Source organism: Prionailurus viverrinus, chromosome A1, assembly GCF_022837055.1.
Source record: "Prionailurus viverrinus isolate Anna chromosome A1, UM_Priviv_1.0, whole genome shotgun sequence".
Taxonomy (NCBI): Eukaryota; Metazoa; Chordata; class Mammalia; order Carnivora; family Felidae; genus Prionailurus; species Prionailurus viverrinus.
The window spans coordinates 199,182,346-199,195,874 of NC_062561.1; the positions used below are offsets into that span (position 1 = coordinate 199,182,346).

The window sequence follows — 13,529 nt, forward strand, 5'->3', positions numbered from 1 at the left end:
GCTTTCACCTTGTCTGTGTCCCTCCGCTAACATGTGCTTTTTAGCCAGCTAAGAGGACTTTTTCTTCTAGATCAGGGTTTCTCAGTCTTGGCACTGTTGACATTTGGGGCCAGGTAACTGCTGCGGGACACTGTGCTATGGGTTGCACAACGTGTAGCAGCACCTCCGTCTCTACCTACTAGGTGCCCCAGCCATGACAACGAAAAATGGCTCCAAATTGTCCCGGTGGGGACCCACTATTCTAAATTCATACCTGGTCCACGGGCTGTGTGAGAACGTGGGGGTTGGCATCAGACAGACAGAAATTTGATTGACTTTCTCTTCACATGTTACCTTTATTCTCTTGGGCAAGTCACTGGATCTCTGTGTCATTTGCTCAACCAAAAAACGAGTGCAATACTATCTTCTGTTGTGAAGATTGAATAAGGTAATGCACGGAGAGGGTTTAGTACGGTACCAGTCCATCCGTGCAGGTCAGCCTCAATTTATTACGATTCAAGGCAAACTCAGAATTAATGCAATTCATCAGAAGCCACCACCACGTTGATCATCATCATATGCCAAATGACTGACCGGTGTGTTTATTTGTCCCCCTGAATAGGCTTAACGTTGGCCTTAGGGAAGCAAGTGGTGGTAGTGCTCCAAAACTCTCTGGAAATTTCATAAGAATAACTGCCAGAGGCTGGGATCTGGGTTACTGATGATATGACCCACTTGCAATTGAGATTGATTTAAAGGCAATTAACAGGTGTGTGCAATTGTGTGATACGGCAGTGTAAATTTCACCGTGATGCTTAGAGTCAGCCTGCTGTTTGATTCATCAGCCGATTGGCTCTTCCAAAGGTCACCAAAAGGAATCAAAGAAACAATAACGGGTATAGTGTCTTTCAGACTGAGTGGTTTACAAATCTCAGCGCTTTGATACTTCTAATCCAGAACCCTTCCTCGTGGAGGAAACTTGGCGTATTCACACAGAGTCCATTTTGATGAGTAACAAGAGACTTAGGCTTCGTTGGGAGGAAGGAAAACTGGGTTCCAGTCCAAGACCTGCCACTCACTCTTTAGGTAATCCCGGGCCTGTCATTTCCTCCAGGCCTCCAGTTCCTCACTTTTGGATGAAGTTCTTTGGACTTCCCGCCTACTGAAGTACCCCCATGCCCAGCCCTACCTCACCATGCTCTCAGAACCGTGCAGTAGAAAGGGAGTCTCAGTGGTGAGAGTACTCTCTGTGGTGCCTTTGAAGGATGCCTGTTGAATTCTCATGCTTTCCTTCCTTCCTCCCTAGGTACACAGTTCTGCACAGCGGACACCACCAGGAACTTGAGAAATTGCCCATACACAATGACCCAGAATCCTTGGAATCATGCTTCTGATTGAGAACGTGGCTCATGACTAAGCCATTCATTCCCATTCGTGTCTGCATGAACAGGACACCCTGGCATCTCTCCTGACCCTCATCACCACCAGTGAGGCACGAAGCAGTAGGGCTGAGGGCCCAGGGAAGGTACATGGAGCACAGTGTTGGACAGGCCCCAAAGCCAGACTATGGAGAATCTCAGAGCTGAGAAGGGACTTCAGGCATCCTCAGATGCAGCCTCCAGTCCAACACAAGAGTAGCCTCTGCCAGCAGGCATCATCAGATCTGGCCTCCAATCCAACACAGGAGTAGCATCATCCATAGTATCCCTGGACGTTGGTCAGAACCCTGCTTGCACACCTTCAGGGATGGGAGCTCACTACCTCCTAATGCAGTTCCTTCTATTACAGGGAAGTTTTAATTATAAGAAAGTTTTCCCCTTTGTTGGAACGCAATCTTGTCTCTGCTCTATCTTCCGTCTGGGCCCATGCGGTTTAGCTCCCTGTTCCCCTCGAGAGCCCTTGGATATTGGAAGATACTGATCTGCCATCCACCCACCCTTTCAAGTCTTCTCTCTAAGCTAAGCAGCTCCCAATTTCTTCTCCGCTGTGACCATCTTCTGGACATGCTTTGGTGGGTGAATTAATCAAGGCTTTTGCAATGAAGCCAAGTTGGTATCAATGCCAAGATGCCTGTCTGGAAGCACTGTTTCAAGTGCTGACAATTGAAACATCAATGTTTTCTGGTTGGGAGACATGCACATTCCTCTTTACTTTTTTCTTGGGGAGAGATTTGGAAACTGCTCAGGTGTTGATTTTGGATCCATTACCCAAAGGCATCTTTACAGCTGGTCTAATTTATATGTGTGCTTCAAGATGACATTTTCTCATTGGCATACCGGCTTTGAGGTCATGTGGAATGAATCTTGATTCACTTTCCTTCCATGACAATGGGGAAAAGGACTGTATCTTTACCAAGAATGCCGATTGAGGATGGTCTTACAACTCAGATTTTGCAAGGAAACAAAGTTGCTCCAATAAGACACCTGTTAGGGGCGTTCAAGACCCTGTGCTGAGGCAGTGCTTGGTCTCGGGCTGGGCGCTTTGGGCCAAGACATAATCACAGACCAGCTTACTTTCTTGGGAAAACTCACTGACCCCCCTGCCTGGGAGGCTGCTGGGACTACATTTTTCTACATCTTTTTCAGTGTCTCACTTCCTCCAAGCTCCTAAAGAGATGATGACCCTGATGTCAAGGCTACCAGCAAATCATTTTATCTTGGGGTGAATTATCCCCCCAGATTGAGACTCTGGAGGGCAAATTTTTTTCCAGTTGCCTTTCTTTTGACTGCTGATAACAATTCTATTGAAAGGATCCCCTGCCGGTCCTTAGGGACCCAGCCCAGGAAGAGGCAATGCGGGTGGGGGTGGCAGCGGTGGGGGTGGGGGTGGCGGGAGGGAGTTTACAAGATAAAGATGTGCCCGAAGTGTCTAGCCTCACCAGTTCTCCTTGCCCTTGTGCTTGGTCTGTTGACCCTACTTTCCTTCCTAAGTGATCCCACAATTGCCTCCTTATCACCTATTTTATCCATGAAAGCAGAACATACCTGATATTCCTCTTTTCTTTGGGCCCAGATACGGTGGGAAGGATGGTTAGACACCTGGCTTTTGCACTGCAAGTCCCATATCCCGGGAGATCCCTCAGTTCCAGGTAAAGTAGGCTGGCTGGTCACCCCACGTACGGGACCCTCCCAGAGAGGACTAACAGACCTCCTTGCAGTGGCGTATTCTTTCTGTACTTTTTCAATGAAAAGGCAGAGCCGAGTGAATTCGGGGGTCCAGAGGGCTTCAGACGCTCTCTGAATGAGGTCTCTGATCTCAAAGCACAAAGAACTTCTTAGGGAAAGACTAAGAGATCATCGTGAGGAGGGATAGGCTTAGTGCTTTGAGGCAGCTGGTAAGCTTTGTTTAATGCCCCCCAAGTTGATAGTATCTACTATTTAATACATATATGCATACGCACATGCATAAATACGGTAGGATTTCTTCCCTATGAAATGCTTCTTTTCCCAAGAGCTTCACAAGCTTGTCTGCTTGTGTAAAATATTATTTCTTGCCGTTAGGTCTACCATATTAAATGGTAACTTGGATTTGACAGGGATCTTCAGATTACATCATATGCGGGAAAATGAAATCTTATATCATCAGGCCATTATCTTTTGGACCTTCTGGATACGCTTTTGTGGGTCAGCCCATGACAGGTGTCTCAGTCTGTAGAGGTCATAAGCACCCCAGACCAGTTAAAAAAAAAATAATGGTTGAGGAAATAGAAGCCCTTGCCATTGTCAAAAAGATAATCTCCTTTGCAGAGGAGGCCTCATAAGCCAACTTTGCTATGTCTTTGGACCAAGGCTGGGATGATGTGGGCAATGCACCCAACAGCCACATTGGAGGTTTACAGGACAGGGACAGATGTGTTCTGTCTGGACAGCTGCTAGCCTGGCATTATTTAAATGTCTGGCTTTTGGGAATCCAGGTAATAAAGCATGTTTATGGAAGACTGAGAAGGAGACGTAGAGCCTGTCCAAGGCAGGAGGAGACGTACTCTGCTGTCTTCTCTGAGAAGACCACCTTCTTCCAGGAAACTTGAAGTGTCAAGAGATGCTTCTGGGGAGAAGGGCATACGCCCATGGCCACATCTGCCAGTTTGGTCTGGACAGTTACGGTGGGGACGGCCATTGTAACCAGACTACCCCGTGCCTGAGATAAAGGGGCTTTACCTGCACTTCTTCTCAACTTGACTCTCCAGCTCACAGGACTGTCCAGGTAGAAGCCCTGGGGCTCCCCTTCCAGCTCATGGTCAGCAGCTGGAAAGCAAAAGAGATCAAAACCAACTTCTTCAACTGGCCCCCAAGTAGTATTTGTAGAAAAACCCATTCTTTCTGAGATCTCCCCTTCCCATCTTACCAACATTTCCACTGGCTGCTCATTTGCTGTGTCCGGGAGCCAGTTGCTGTCGGCCTGGGAAATGAGGGGTGGGCATAGGGTGGGTGAGGGAGGGCCTCCGGGAGGGGCTATAACTAAATTGCCTTTCATGTCGTCTTGGAGTAAGAACAAAAGTAACGTCTTCTTGGTGCTGTGTTGTTGTGCCTCTCTATGGGGAGAGATCAGTGCTGACTTTCTGTTTATTACTCTACTTTGGTCAGTGTCCTTCCTTGTAACAGCTAGGTTTGAGGGGAAAGGACTCATGAATGCATTTACCTTTTCTAGCCACGCTCTGCAATCTCTTTTCCATTCAGTCTAGAAAACTGAGGCCGAGTATCTGGCTTAAATTTAAACAAATCAGGGATGGATTTCAAGGCCTGGGTTTGGGACAGCGTGCTGCTTTGGGCTTTAACCAGCTCTTGCCTCACTGGTCTCATCCACAAAATGGCGAAACTCTCAGACCCACTAGGATTGTTGGGAGCGTTCCAACACGGGTCATCCAAGGGCCACTGTTAGGATTCTCTCCAAATATGCGTCCTGCCTGTGCTGCGATTTGCTTAATATTTTCCTTTAAGTCAGTTCAAGTGTTCACTTAGATAAACTCATTTCAGAAGAAACGTATCAGTCCCAGACTAGAAAACCAGTATGACTTGCCATAAGTAGAAAGCAGGCATAGAGATAGAGAAATGAAAACAAAGCAAAGTTTTAAGTTCTAACTTAAGCCAAGTGCTTTCCTTGTTTGAAAGGACCTGACTGAGCACTGGAGGGTGGGTGGGCCCACCTCACCAGGGACTCTTGCAGCTGGGAAGGACTGTGAGAGAAGTCCCCAGAGGGCAACTTCCAAACTTTACCAGTGGATGTCGCTAATCACGAGTGGCATTTGATACCTTTTGGAACCATAGAAGTGAAACTGATGATATTAAAAAAATTTTTTTATTAAGTTTATGTATTTTGAGAGAGAGGGAGAGAGAGAGAGAGAGTGAGAGAGTGGGCGAGGGGCAGAGAGAGAGGGAGAGAGAGAATCTCAAGCAGGCTCTATGCTGCCAACGCAGAGCCCAACACGGGGCTTGAACTCGTGAAACCATGAGACCGTGACCTGAGCCGAAACCAAGAATGGGACGCTTAACCGACGGAGCCACCCAGGCGCCCCATGAAACTGACGATACTTTTAATGGCTATTATATGTGATTCAGTTTCTCCTTTCCCTTCCCCTCTTTTTAGCTCACCCCAGAAAATAATAATAATAATAATGTAGCAATAAGAGAAGCTAACATTTACTGAGCTCCTTTCTGCTAGGCTCTGTGTTAAGTGCTTTATGGGGATTATCTCAATCCTCATAAAATCCTTTCAAGAAGTACCCAAAATTCTCCGGCTTTGCAGCAGAGCGACCTCAGCCGAGGTCTGGTGAATAGCCCGGGCCGAAAATGTGCGTCTGGGGAGCGCCCCCCCGGGCTGCGTGATGGTGAGCCCGCAGTCCCAACCACGGGCCCCGTCCCTTACCGGGGTGAACTCACTCCACTGTCCCCTGCCGGCCGGATGCTGGAAGAGGAGTGAGCAAGCAAGGGCGGCCCCTGCCTTCCTGTTGATGGGAAGTTCCTTTGAGCCTCAGCCTGGGGCCTGGAGAGGCATGGGACTTACTGTTCCTGTGTGCCGCCCTGCCTGGCACTCGCTCTGGTGTCTTCTTTGGTTCCCTTTCACTCTCTGAACCTCAATTTCTGTCTTTAAACCTGGGAGGGATCTGGCAGACCGCTGGTCGGGGAGGAAAGGCCCTCCTGCGCTGATCTCTCCCCCTCTTTGCGGTAACTCCCCTGCCGCCCGGGCTACGGAAAAGCCAGCAGCGGGCCCTGAGAAGGAGGTAAGTGAGCCAAAGAGAGCATTTGGCTTTTGTATCTCAGACCCTCCAGGCGTGGCTCCGGCGGAAGGCAGCTTGACTTTGCAAAATCTGTAGTTGGAGCCTGGAACGCTATCTGGACAGGCTGCTCTGTCCCCAGAGCTCACCACTGCAGGCACTTTACAAGTTTCTCGGCATTTTCCCAGCGAGGTCCCTGGGCCTCTCACAGCAACCAGCGGGGAGGGATTACTGACAGCATTTTATAGAAAAGGAAACCGACTGTCAGGGAAGGTGTTTTGCCCAAGGACACAGGAGTCAGGGCTGAAACACTTTGGACCACTCCATTCTAAAAGAGTGCTTTCTTCCTCCCCTTCTTCACGTGTGTTTCTAAATATACAAATTATATATTTTTAGACATAAATGATGGGTTACACACATAATGTATTTATGCAGTCCACTCCCATTATAAGGAGTTCTAACTACAGATACAGCAAAATGCCCCTGGACTCCAGCTCAATCCCCCTCCCCTCCCAAGAAGTAACCGCTCTTCTATCTGGCTTCTGTAACTCACGGACGTGTCCTGTGTATCCACATATGTATAAATGTACAGATAAAAAATCTATGGTCTTTTGTTCTTAAACATAAATAATGCTTGTGTATCATGATCTGCAACTCCGCTTTTCTTTCGGGACACCGGAAGCGTCGTTTCACATCAACACATGAGATTCTTGGTTCTTTTTAGTTGCTGTGTGCGTGCCATACGGATGCCACACGGCCTGCGGTGTTGATTCCGTCACCGTCTGGCCGCATCCCGTGTCTGGGCGGGGCACCTGAGGCCCGCATCAAAATCAGCAGCCTCTGTTTTCCTGGGACTGTGCTAACCATATGAAGGTCAGCCGGAATGGGTTCAAGTTTAAGGGGCAGCTTGCCTTCGGGAGGCGGCCAGCCCCTGCCTGGGCTTTAGCCAAGCCTCCCTTCCAGGGACTGAGACACTCTGCCCAAGTTGCACAGACTTTGGAGGCAGACTGACAGCATCCTGCTTTCACCACTTCCTAGACGCGTGCCTTTGAGCAAGATATTTAACCCGCTAAACCCTAATTTCCCCAACAGTAAAGCAGGGGACATAATGATCAGCCACACTGAAAGTCAGAATGAGGATGCATGGAAAGCCCTTGGTAAATGCTCTTAAAAATGCTTTCATAGGACCAGTATTTCCTTAATGGCCTCACCAGTTCTGTTTCCTATCACTCTGGAATATGGTCGAAGGAACAGAAGGTGAAGATCACTAAAAAAAGAACCCCTTTCATAATAAAGGGAATTACAGTGGAAGCGATACTATGTCCACTTGCCTCACACTTTGCGGTTTCTGGAGGCTCTCGCTGCACCTTCACAGGTGCCCTGGGGGTGGGCGCGTTTATCCGAGGCTCCAGGGTAGAGGCTGTGACCATCTCCAGGTCACTTGGCGGTCATTTGAGGGGGTTAGAATTTGCATCCACATCCTTGGATCCCCCGGTGAAGTCCCCGTAAGAGCTGTGTGCCAGCTGTGATTTACAGAGACCGTTAGGGCCTGCATCCGGCCGCACTGGAGGAGAGACACGATGGTCTCGAACACCGACATTAATGCAGTCATCCGTCCAAGAAACGTTTCTTAAAGCCTTTTAAAGCTGTGCCAAGACACTGCACCACAAGCTGGTGACAAGCAATTGAATGGATGGTGGGGCAGCTCAGTTGTCTATGGCAGGTGTGTGGCCCGGGGGCCAGATGCTCCGGTCTGTAAACTAAGAATGGCTTTTACTTTGTAAAGTGGTTGGCAGACAAGGTATCTCGTGACACGTGAAAATTGTGGGAAATTCAAATCCGTGTCCACAAATAAAGTTTCACTGTAGCACAGCCATGCCCACTGGTTGACACAGGCTCTGTGGCTGCTTTCATGCTCCAACACCAGGGTAACTGCCATGTGGGGCCTCAAGTAATTACTATCTGGCCCTGTGCGAAAAGTGTGCCGACCCCTGCTCTAGGGCAATCGCTATCCAGCCTTTCATTCCATAGACACTGACCAAACGTCACTATCGTCGTCTTCTTCCAAGACTGCTGCTTTTTTTATTTGTTCCAACCTGGGTATCTTGAGAAGGATTTTAGCGCTTCCCGCTGCACTTGCTCTAACAGCGGGCGAGGAGAGGAGCCGGTAAGAAACCACTAAGTTAGAAAGCAGCGGCCTCTAGCGGCTCATCTAAGCATCGTTTCCGTGATTTGGTGACTATGGTTACACCTGAAAAAACAGGGTAGCTGGGAGTCTAAGTGTTGGGGGTTTTGTAGTAGTTTGAAATATCTAGATTGTTTTGTAATTTGTTTCCTGCTTTTTGCTGGTCACACCTCTAACCTGCAGAGTACAACACTCTCTTTTAGTTAAAAGGGAGATTAGTGGAGTTAAATACAAGGTAATGGCGTACTGGACTCAATGGCGTACTGGACATTCTTCCCAGTGTTAACAGAATTTTGTCTTCAGAAAAGAACTCTGGCGAGAGACACTGATTACCATTCTATTTTAGTGTGTGAATTTCTGGCGTCCCTACATATTTCTGTGGACATTAACGATAGATAGGGAGGCAGCCCAATGGGAATGACCCTTGAAGTGCCTTAACCGGTTCTCGACCATTAAGTGAGAAAATTTCCCTCTCTGAGCTTCAATTAATCTCCTGTAAGTGAAAAGCTTGGCCTGGGCAGTCTCTAAGAGCCCTCACACCTCATACACACCCGAAGCACGTATGGCCACTCGGAGAGGGTGGGCAACACTTTTCCACAGAATTTCGGTTTAAACGTTTTGTTGAGGTCACTCAGCTAGCCAGTGGCAACGCTGTCCCTCGAACGTAGGTATCGCTTTAAAGCTTTTCGTGCTCCTGACCCCTGGCCCTACACATAATATTGCATGTATCACCGCCAAATTAGGGTAATTTCTCCCCCTGCGAAAGGAGAAAGGCCATCTCATGGTGACGAGGTATTTGGGGGAAATTCTGCTCTTCTCACTGTTCCATCACGTAAGAGTTCGAGTTGAACATCTTGCAGCCACTGAATTGTAGGAAAAAAGAGGTGAGAAACTGGATTACGCTGAAATCTTAGACACAAAGCTACACGTTCCTTTTCTGTACAGTAGCTGCTACTCTTTTTGAAAAGAGGGATTCAGATCCAAGGCCAGAAAAAAGTTTTTAATAAACTTTTATTTTTATATTCAAGATAAAGCATATACACAATTGAATGTGGAAATAAATAACTAGAAATGCTTTGGAAACTTCCATTTCCCCCCCCAAACTGTTTTTTTTTTTTTTTTAAACTCATGAATCTTTTTATTTCATTTTAAGAAATACGGCAACTGTAATACTAAGGGGAAAAAAAAAACCCACCATTTTGTACACAAACATAAAGTTGCCTCTGACTATTGAGTTTAGTTGGTTTTAATCATGACACAAAAAAAGCACACAAGACACAAAAAGACTCTTCAACAGATTTACTCAAACAGCTTTGCTCGAGAAGAAAAAGGCACAGATTTAAGGGGATGACAATGATTATCAAGAATATAGTAAATTGGGGGCTCAGCCAAAAAGTGACACTTTATGAACTAAGTCAGGAAAAATGAACGAAAATGAACGAAATGAACTCTTTCCAATTATCTGCCTTCATTAAAATGAATTCTTAAATTAAATTGTATAAACATATGATATAAAGTTGGTACTCAGGAACTGTCTTTGTATGTTTTCTTTATGTACAAATCTTTGTATACAACTTCAGTGTTCCTTGTACATTTCCTATATACCAAAATGTGCCAGGGCTTCCAAACTGCATGCCCTGAATCCCTGTGGCACTCGGCGGCAGCTGAGCGACCCCAGCGGCTTTCCGCCAGAATACCTGGAGAGTAGGAGGGACCAGTCAAATGTAGTCATCTTCAACCGGCTCCCCATTGACGTCACAATAGTGGATAAAAATTGCCACTACTCGCTGAAACACACCCTTCTTCATTTGACGCATCTCCGAGATTTCCTCTCCTATTGTTTCCATACAGATGTCTGCAGACAGCTGCCCTTTCCTTCGAGGAGCGTAGATGGTGCCTTGGAAATTAGAAAGTAAAGGGGAAACACGTATGATTACCAGAATCATTTGGAAAGGCCCTGATTAAGCTGGTCCATGAGATATGCCTATATCCTGTAATGCGATGGGACGGAAATATGTTCAGCTCTTGAAATGGGTCCCCTTATTACAGACATGCCATGTTTGGTGCCCAAGACAGCATGCATGATTAAAGGCCCAAGCTGACAACGCACCAGACAGGTAAGTCATGTATACATGTACGTGTAGTTTTTCAAATCTATTTCTTCACCATATATATATATATTTTTTTTTTCTTCACCATATATATATATATTTTTTTTTTCTTCACCATATATATATATATATATATTTTTTTTTTTCTTCAATGTTTATTTGAAACACATTGAAGATGTGTGAGAGAGACACAGAGGGCGAGCAGGGGAGGGGCAGAGAGAGAGGGAGACACAGAACTCGAAGTAGACTCTGAGCTATCAGCACAGAGCCCGACGCAGGGCTCAAACCCACAAGCCGTGGGTTCATGACCTGAGCCGAAGTCAGACACTTAACCGACTGAGCCACCCAGGCGCCCCTCCTCCTAAAATGTTTTTTAAAAACTTCCTACAAATGGGTACTCAAGAGTGCTAACACTCAGAGAAGAACTATATTCAAAAGATCCTTTCATATAATTAGCATAAATGGAACAATTTCAAAATAATATAGTTGACAAACTCTTAATAAAGAGCAAGAAAATTATAAACATTTAGGTAATAAAAATATCTAGCTAGAAAAATCTGTCTCAAGGACTCCTGCCCGCCAACCTTCATATATCCCTAGTAAATCAACTGATTACTGTACAAATTTAGAGCTGCTGTTTGCGGGGGGAGAAGCGAACGCTAACAAAAAGCAAATAAAAACAATTATACAGGAAGCAGTTACAGGCTACACTGCTTTTAACTCAAACGAAGTATGAAGCATCTAACACAGCAGGATATACTCAAACTGGAGAATACAAATCAAGTCAGGTCATAATTACTTTCTTCATCGTCTTCAAAGTCATATCTGGCGAAGCTGTTGGGTTCTGCTGCCCGCAATGATCTCAACCAAGGGAAGTCAGAGATCATGGAATACGGAGCTCCATCCACAACCCCTGAAAGAAGACGACACGTTAACAGCGCTGCGGCCGGGGCAGTAAGGACGGGGCCAAACACGGTAGTGTCCTGTAAGCACAATGTAAAGTGTGCTTTCATTCACGATGGGCAAAAAAGGGCTGGACCAGAAGGGTCCATTCTAATTCTAGCTCTGCTGCTATTTGGTCATGTGACCTTGGTCACCCTCTGGTTCCTGGAAAAGCCTCGCTTTCTCCCTCTCTTTATATAAAATGAAGAAGTTGAGACAGGTGCCCTAAAGTCACTTCCAACTCTCAGACTATACAGCAAGTTTAATTTTCTTCTACCTTTTGTGTTTCGACACTGCTTCTGATTAGGTGGGGGATGGCAAAGACTCACACAGGGAGAGCAGGGTTTATCTGGCCCCTGCTACCTGCAGACAGTCAAAACACCCATCACCTTGACAAACTGTAAGGCTCCCACTCCTCTCTTCCTTAGGACCTGTCTCTCCATCTAGTTAGTTAACCAGCTAGTTAATTTAGCTTCCCAGCCATTTGTAAATGCTCACCTTCTAAAGTATAGATTTCTCTCCCCCACGGGTACTTGGGATATTTCTTTAAATCATCCTCACTTCGCGTGGCTTCAGGGAAGAATTCGTACTTAATGAGCTCTCTGGAGGCAACAAAAAAAAAAAATTAAAAATTACAAAACCGGAAATAATGTTGGGGTGTGGGGTAGAAAGGACTGTCAAAATTGTATCAGGCCTAGATTCTAGGGAGCATCTCAAACGAAGTATTAAATAGCTAACAGAAGCAGAAGACGAGAAGAGGATAACATATCTAGTCAGTTCAAAGTTACTTTCTTCACTACCTTCAAAATCCTATCGGGGAAAGAGAGAAAGCCACTCTCTAATCAAATGTCGTTTGTGTAAGGTGCTTAATAAAACATTTATATAACAAAGGCATAAAAAGTCCAATTTTCTGATGATACAAAATGTCACAGTTTTAAGATCTTTAATTTTATCTTTTCCATGCCCTAAGGCTAAAGGAATGAAGTCAAATGTATACGTACAGTCTGTTCCTGCAATTTTTCTCTAAGTTCAGAAATAAAGTTACAAATACGCATGCATGCACTTTAAGTCCCCATTTCCCTCAGTTTTTTTTTACATGTTATATTTCATATGTTTCGGTGCCTGAAAAGCCCAGACAAGTATCATTTACAATAAAGAACAACTAGGTTGTGTTTCTGGGAACCCCTCCCATAGGCAATGACTGAAAAGGCCTCCAGGGACCACAGATGACTTACTGATTGATGTTTGCTATGGTATCCATCCAGCTGCGGATACGCACTTTGTTCCGGACATTGGGAGGGTTACTGAACTCGTGGATAATACAGATGTGATAGGGGTAGGGACCACTAAAGAGCTTCTGTTCCAATGTTAGTGTGTCCACCTGGGGAAGACATCACAGAGAGGGCTTTGGACAAAGAAAGTGAATGCCTTAGAAATCTAGCTCCTTAGAGCATGAACAATCTTTCTTCGGGACCTCAGTTTTAAAGTCTCGGGTAGATTTGAAAGTCAAATTCAGTCCTGAGCACAGCTGGCCATGTGGGGAGTGGGGCTCAGCAAAATTTTTCTACCTGGCAATCTCCCTGATTTCCATCTCATGGTCATATTAATATAAATGCCCACTACGGCAAGGAATCCAGATGCAGGTAAGTGACCCCAGGAATCCACTTCGGAGTATGTCTTTCACAGGTGTAGGTACTGGCTGTGTCATAGAGCTGCGGATGTGTACTGTTCTATCCTCTATCCAAACTGGCCCACTGCCAATCCTAATGGCAGAACACATTTCCTTGCCCCCCTTGTGGCCTTTACTCACTTGCTTTCTTCTCATGGAGTGCCCTCTTCCCCATCTCTCTTCTGCAATCCCATCCTACCATCTTAGTGGCATACGTGTCTACTCCTACCAGAAAGGCAAACTTCTCGAGAGAAGGATGATGCCCTGTGGATTTTTCAGCCCCCCAAAATTATAAACAAAGGATGTGTTTGTTGAAATGAATCTTTTGGGGCCAGGCTCAAACAGTGACTACAACAATTATATACTATTTCCTTTAAACTTTATTTTGGCATCACACCAAGCAGAGTCTTACGTATGTTTGCACTTTTTATC

At 45.9% G+C, this 13,529-nt stretch overlaps 2 protein-coding genes across 7 annotated transcripts in view; one reads left to right on the forward strand and one right to left on the reverse strand.

The window, feature by feature from the left end:
- HTR4 (5-hydroxytryptamine receptor 4) overlaps positions 1-1,643 on the forward strand; it is a 157,790-nt gene extending 156,147 nt beyond the window's left edge. For both annotated transcript variants that reach the window (XM_047862036.1, XM_047862046.1), the window contains one exon: positions 1,286-1,643. In XM_047862036.1, the coding sequence (XP_047717992.1) occupies positions 1,286-1,373 (88 nt within the window). In that variant the 3' untranslated portion in view covers positions 1,374-1,643. The remainder of the gene's footprint in view (positions 1-1,285) is intronic.
- An 8,016-nt stretch (positions 1,644-9,659) lies between these two features.
- Positions 9,660-13,529, reverse strand: part of FBXO38 (F-box protein 38) — a 56,665-nt gene continuing 52,795 nt past the window's right edge. For all 5 annotated transcript variants that reach the window (XM_047849693.1, XM_047849716.1, XM_047849703.1 and 2 more), the window contains 4 exons: positions 12,664-12,809; positions 11,927-12,030; positions 11,286-11,399; positions 9,660-10,272 (listed from right to left, as the gene is read on the reverse strand). In XM_047849693.1, coding sequence (XP_047705649.1) covers positions 10,094-10,272; positions 11,286-11,399; positions 11,927-12,030; positions 12,664-12,809 — 543 coding nt within the window. In that variant the 3' untranslated portion in view covers positions 9,660-10,093. The remainder of the gene's footprint in view (positions 10,273-11,285; positions 11,400-11,926; positions 12,031-12,663; positions 12,810-13,529) is intronic.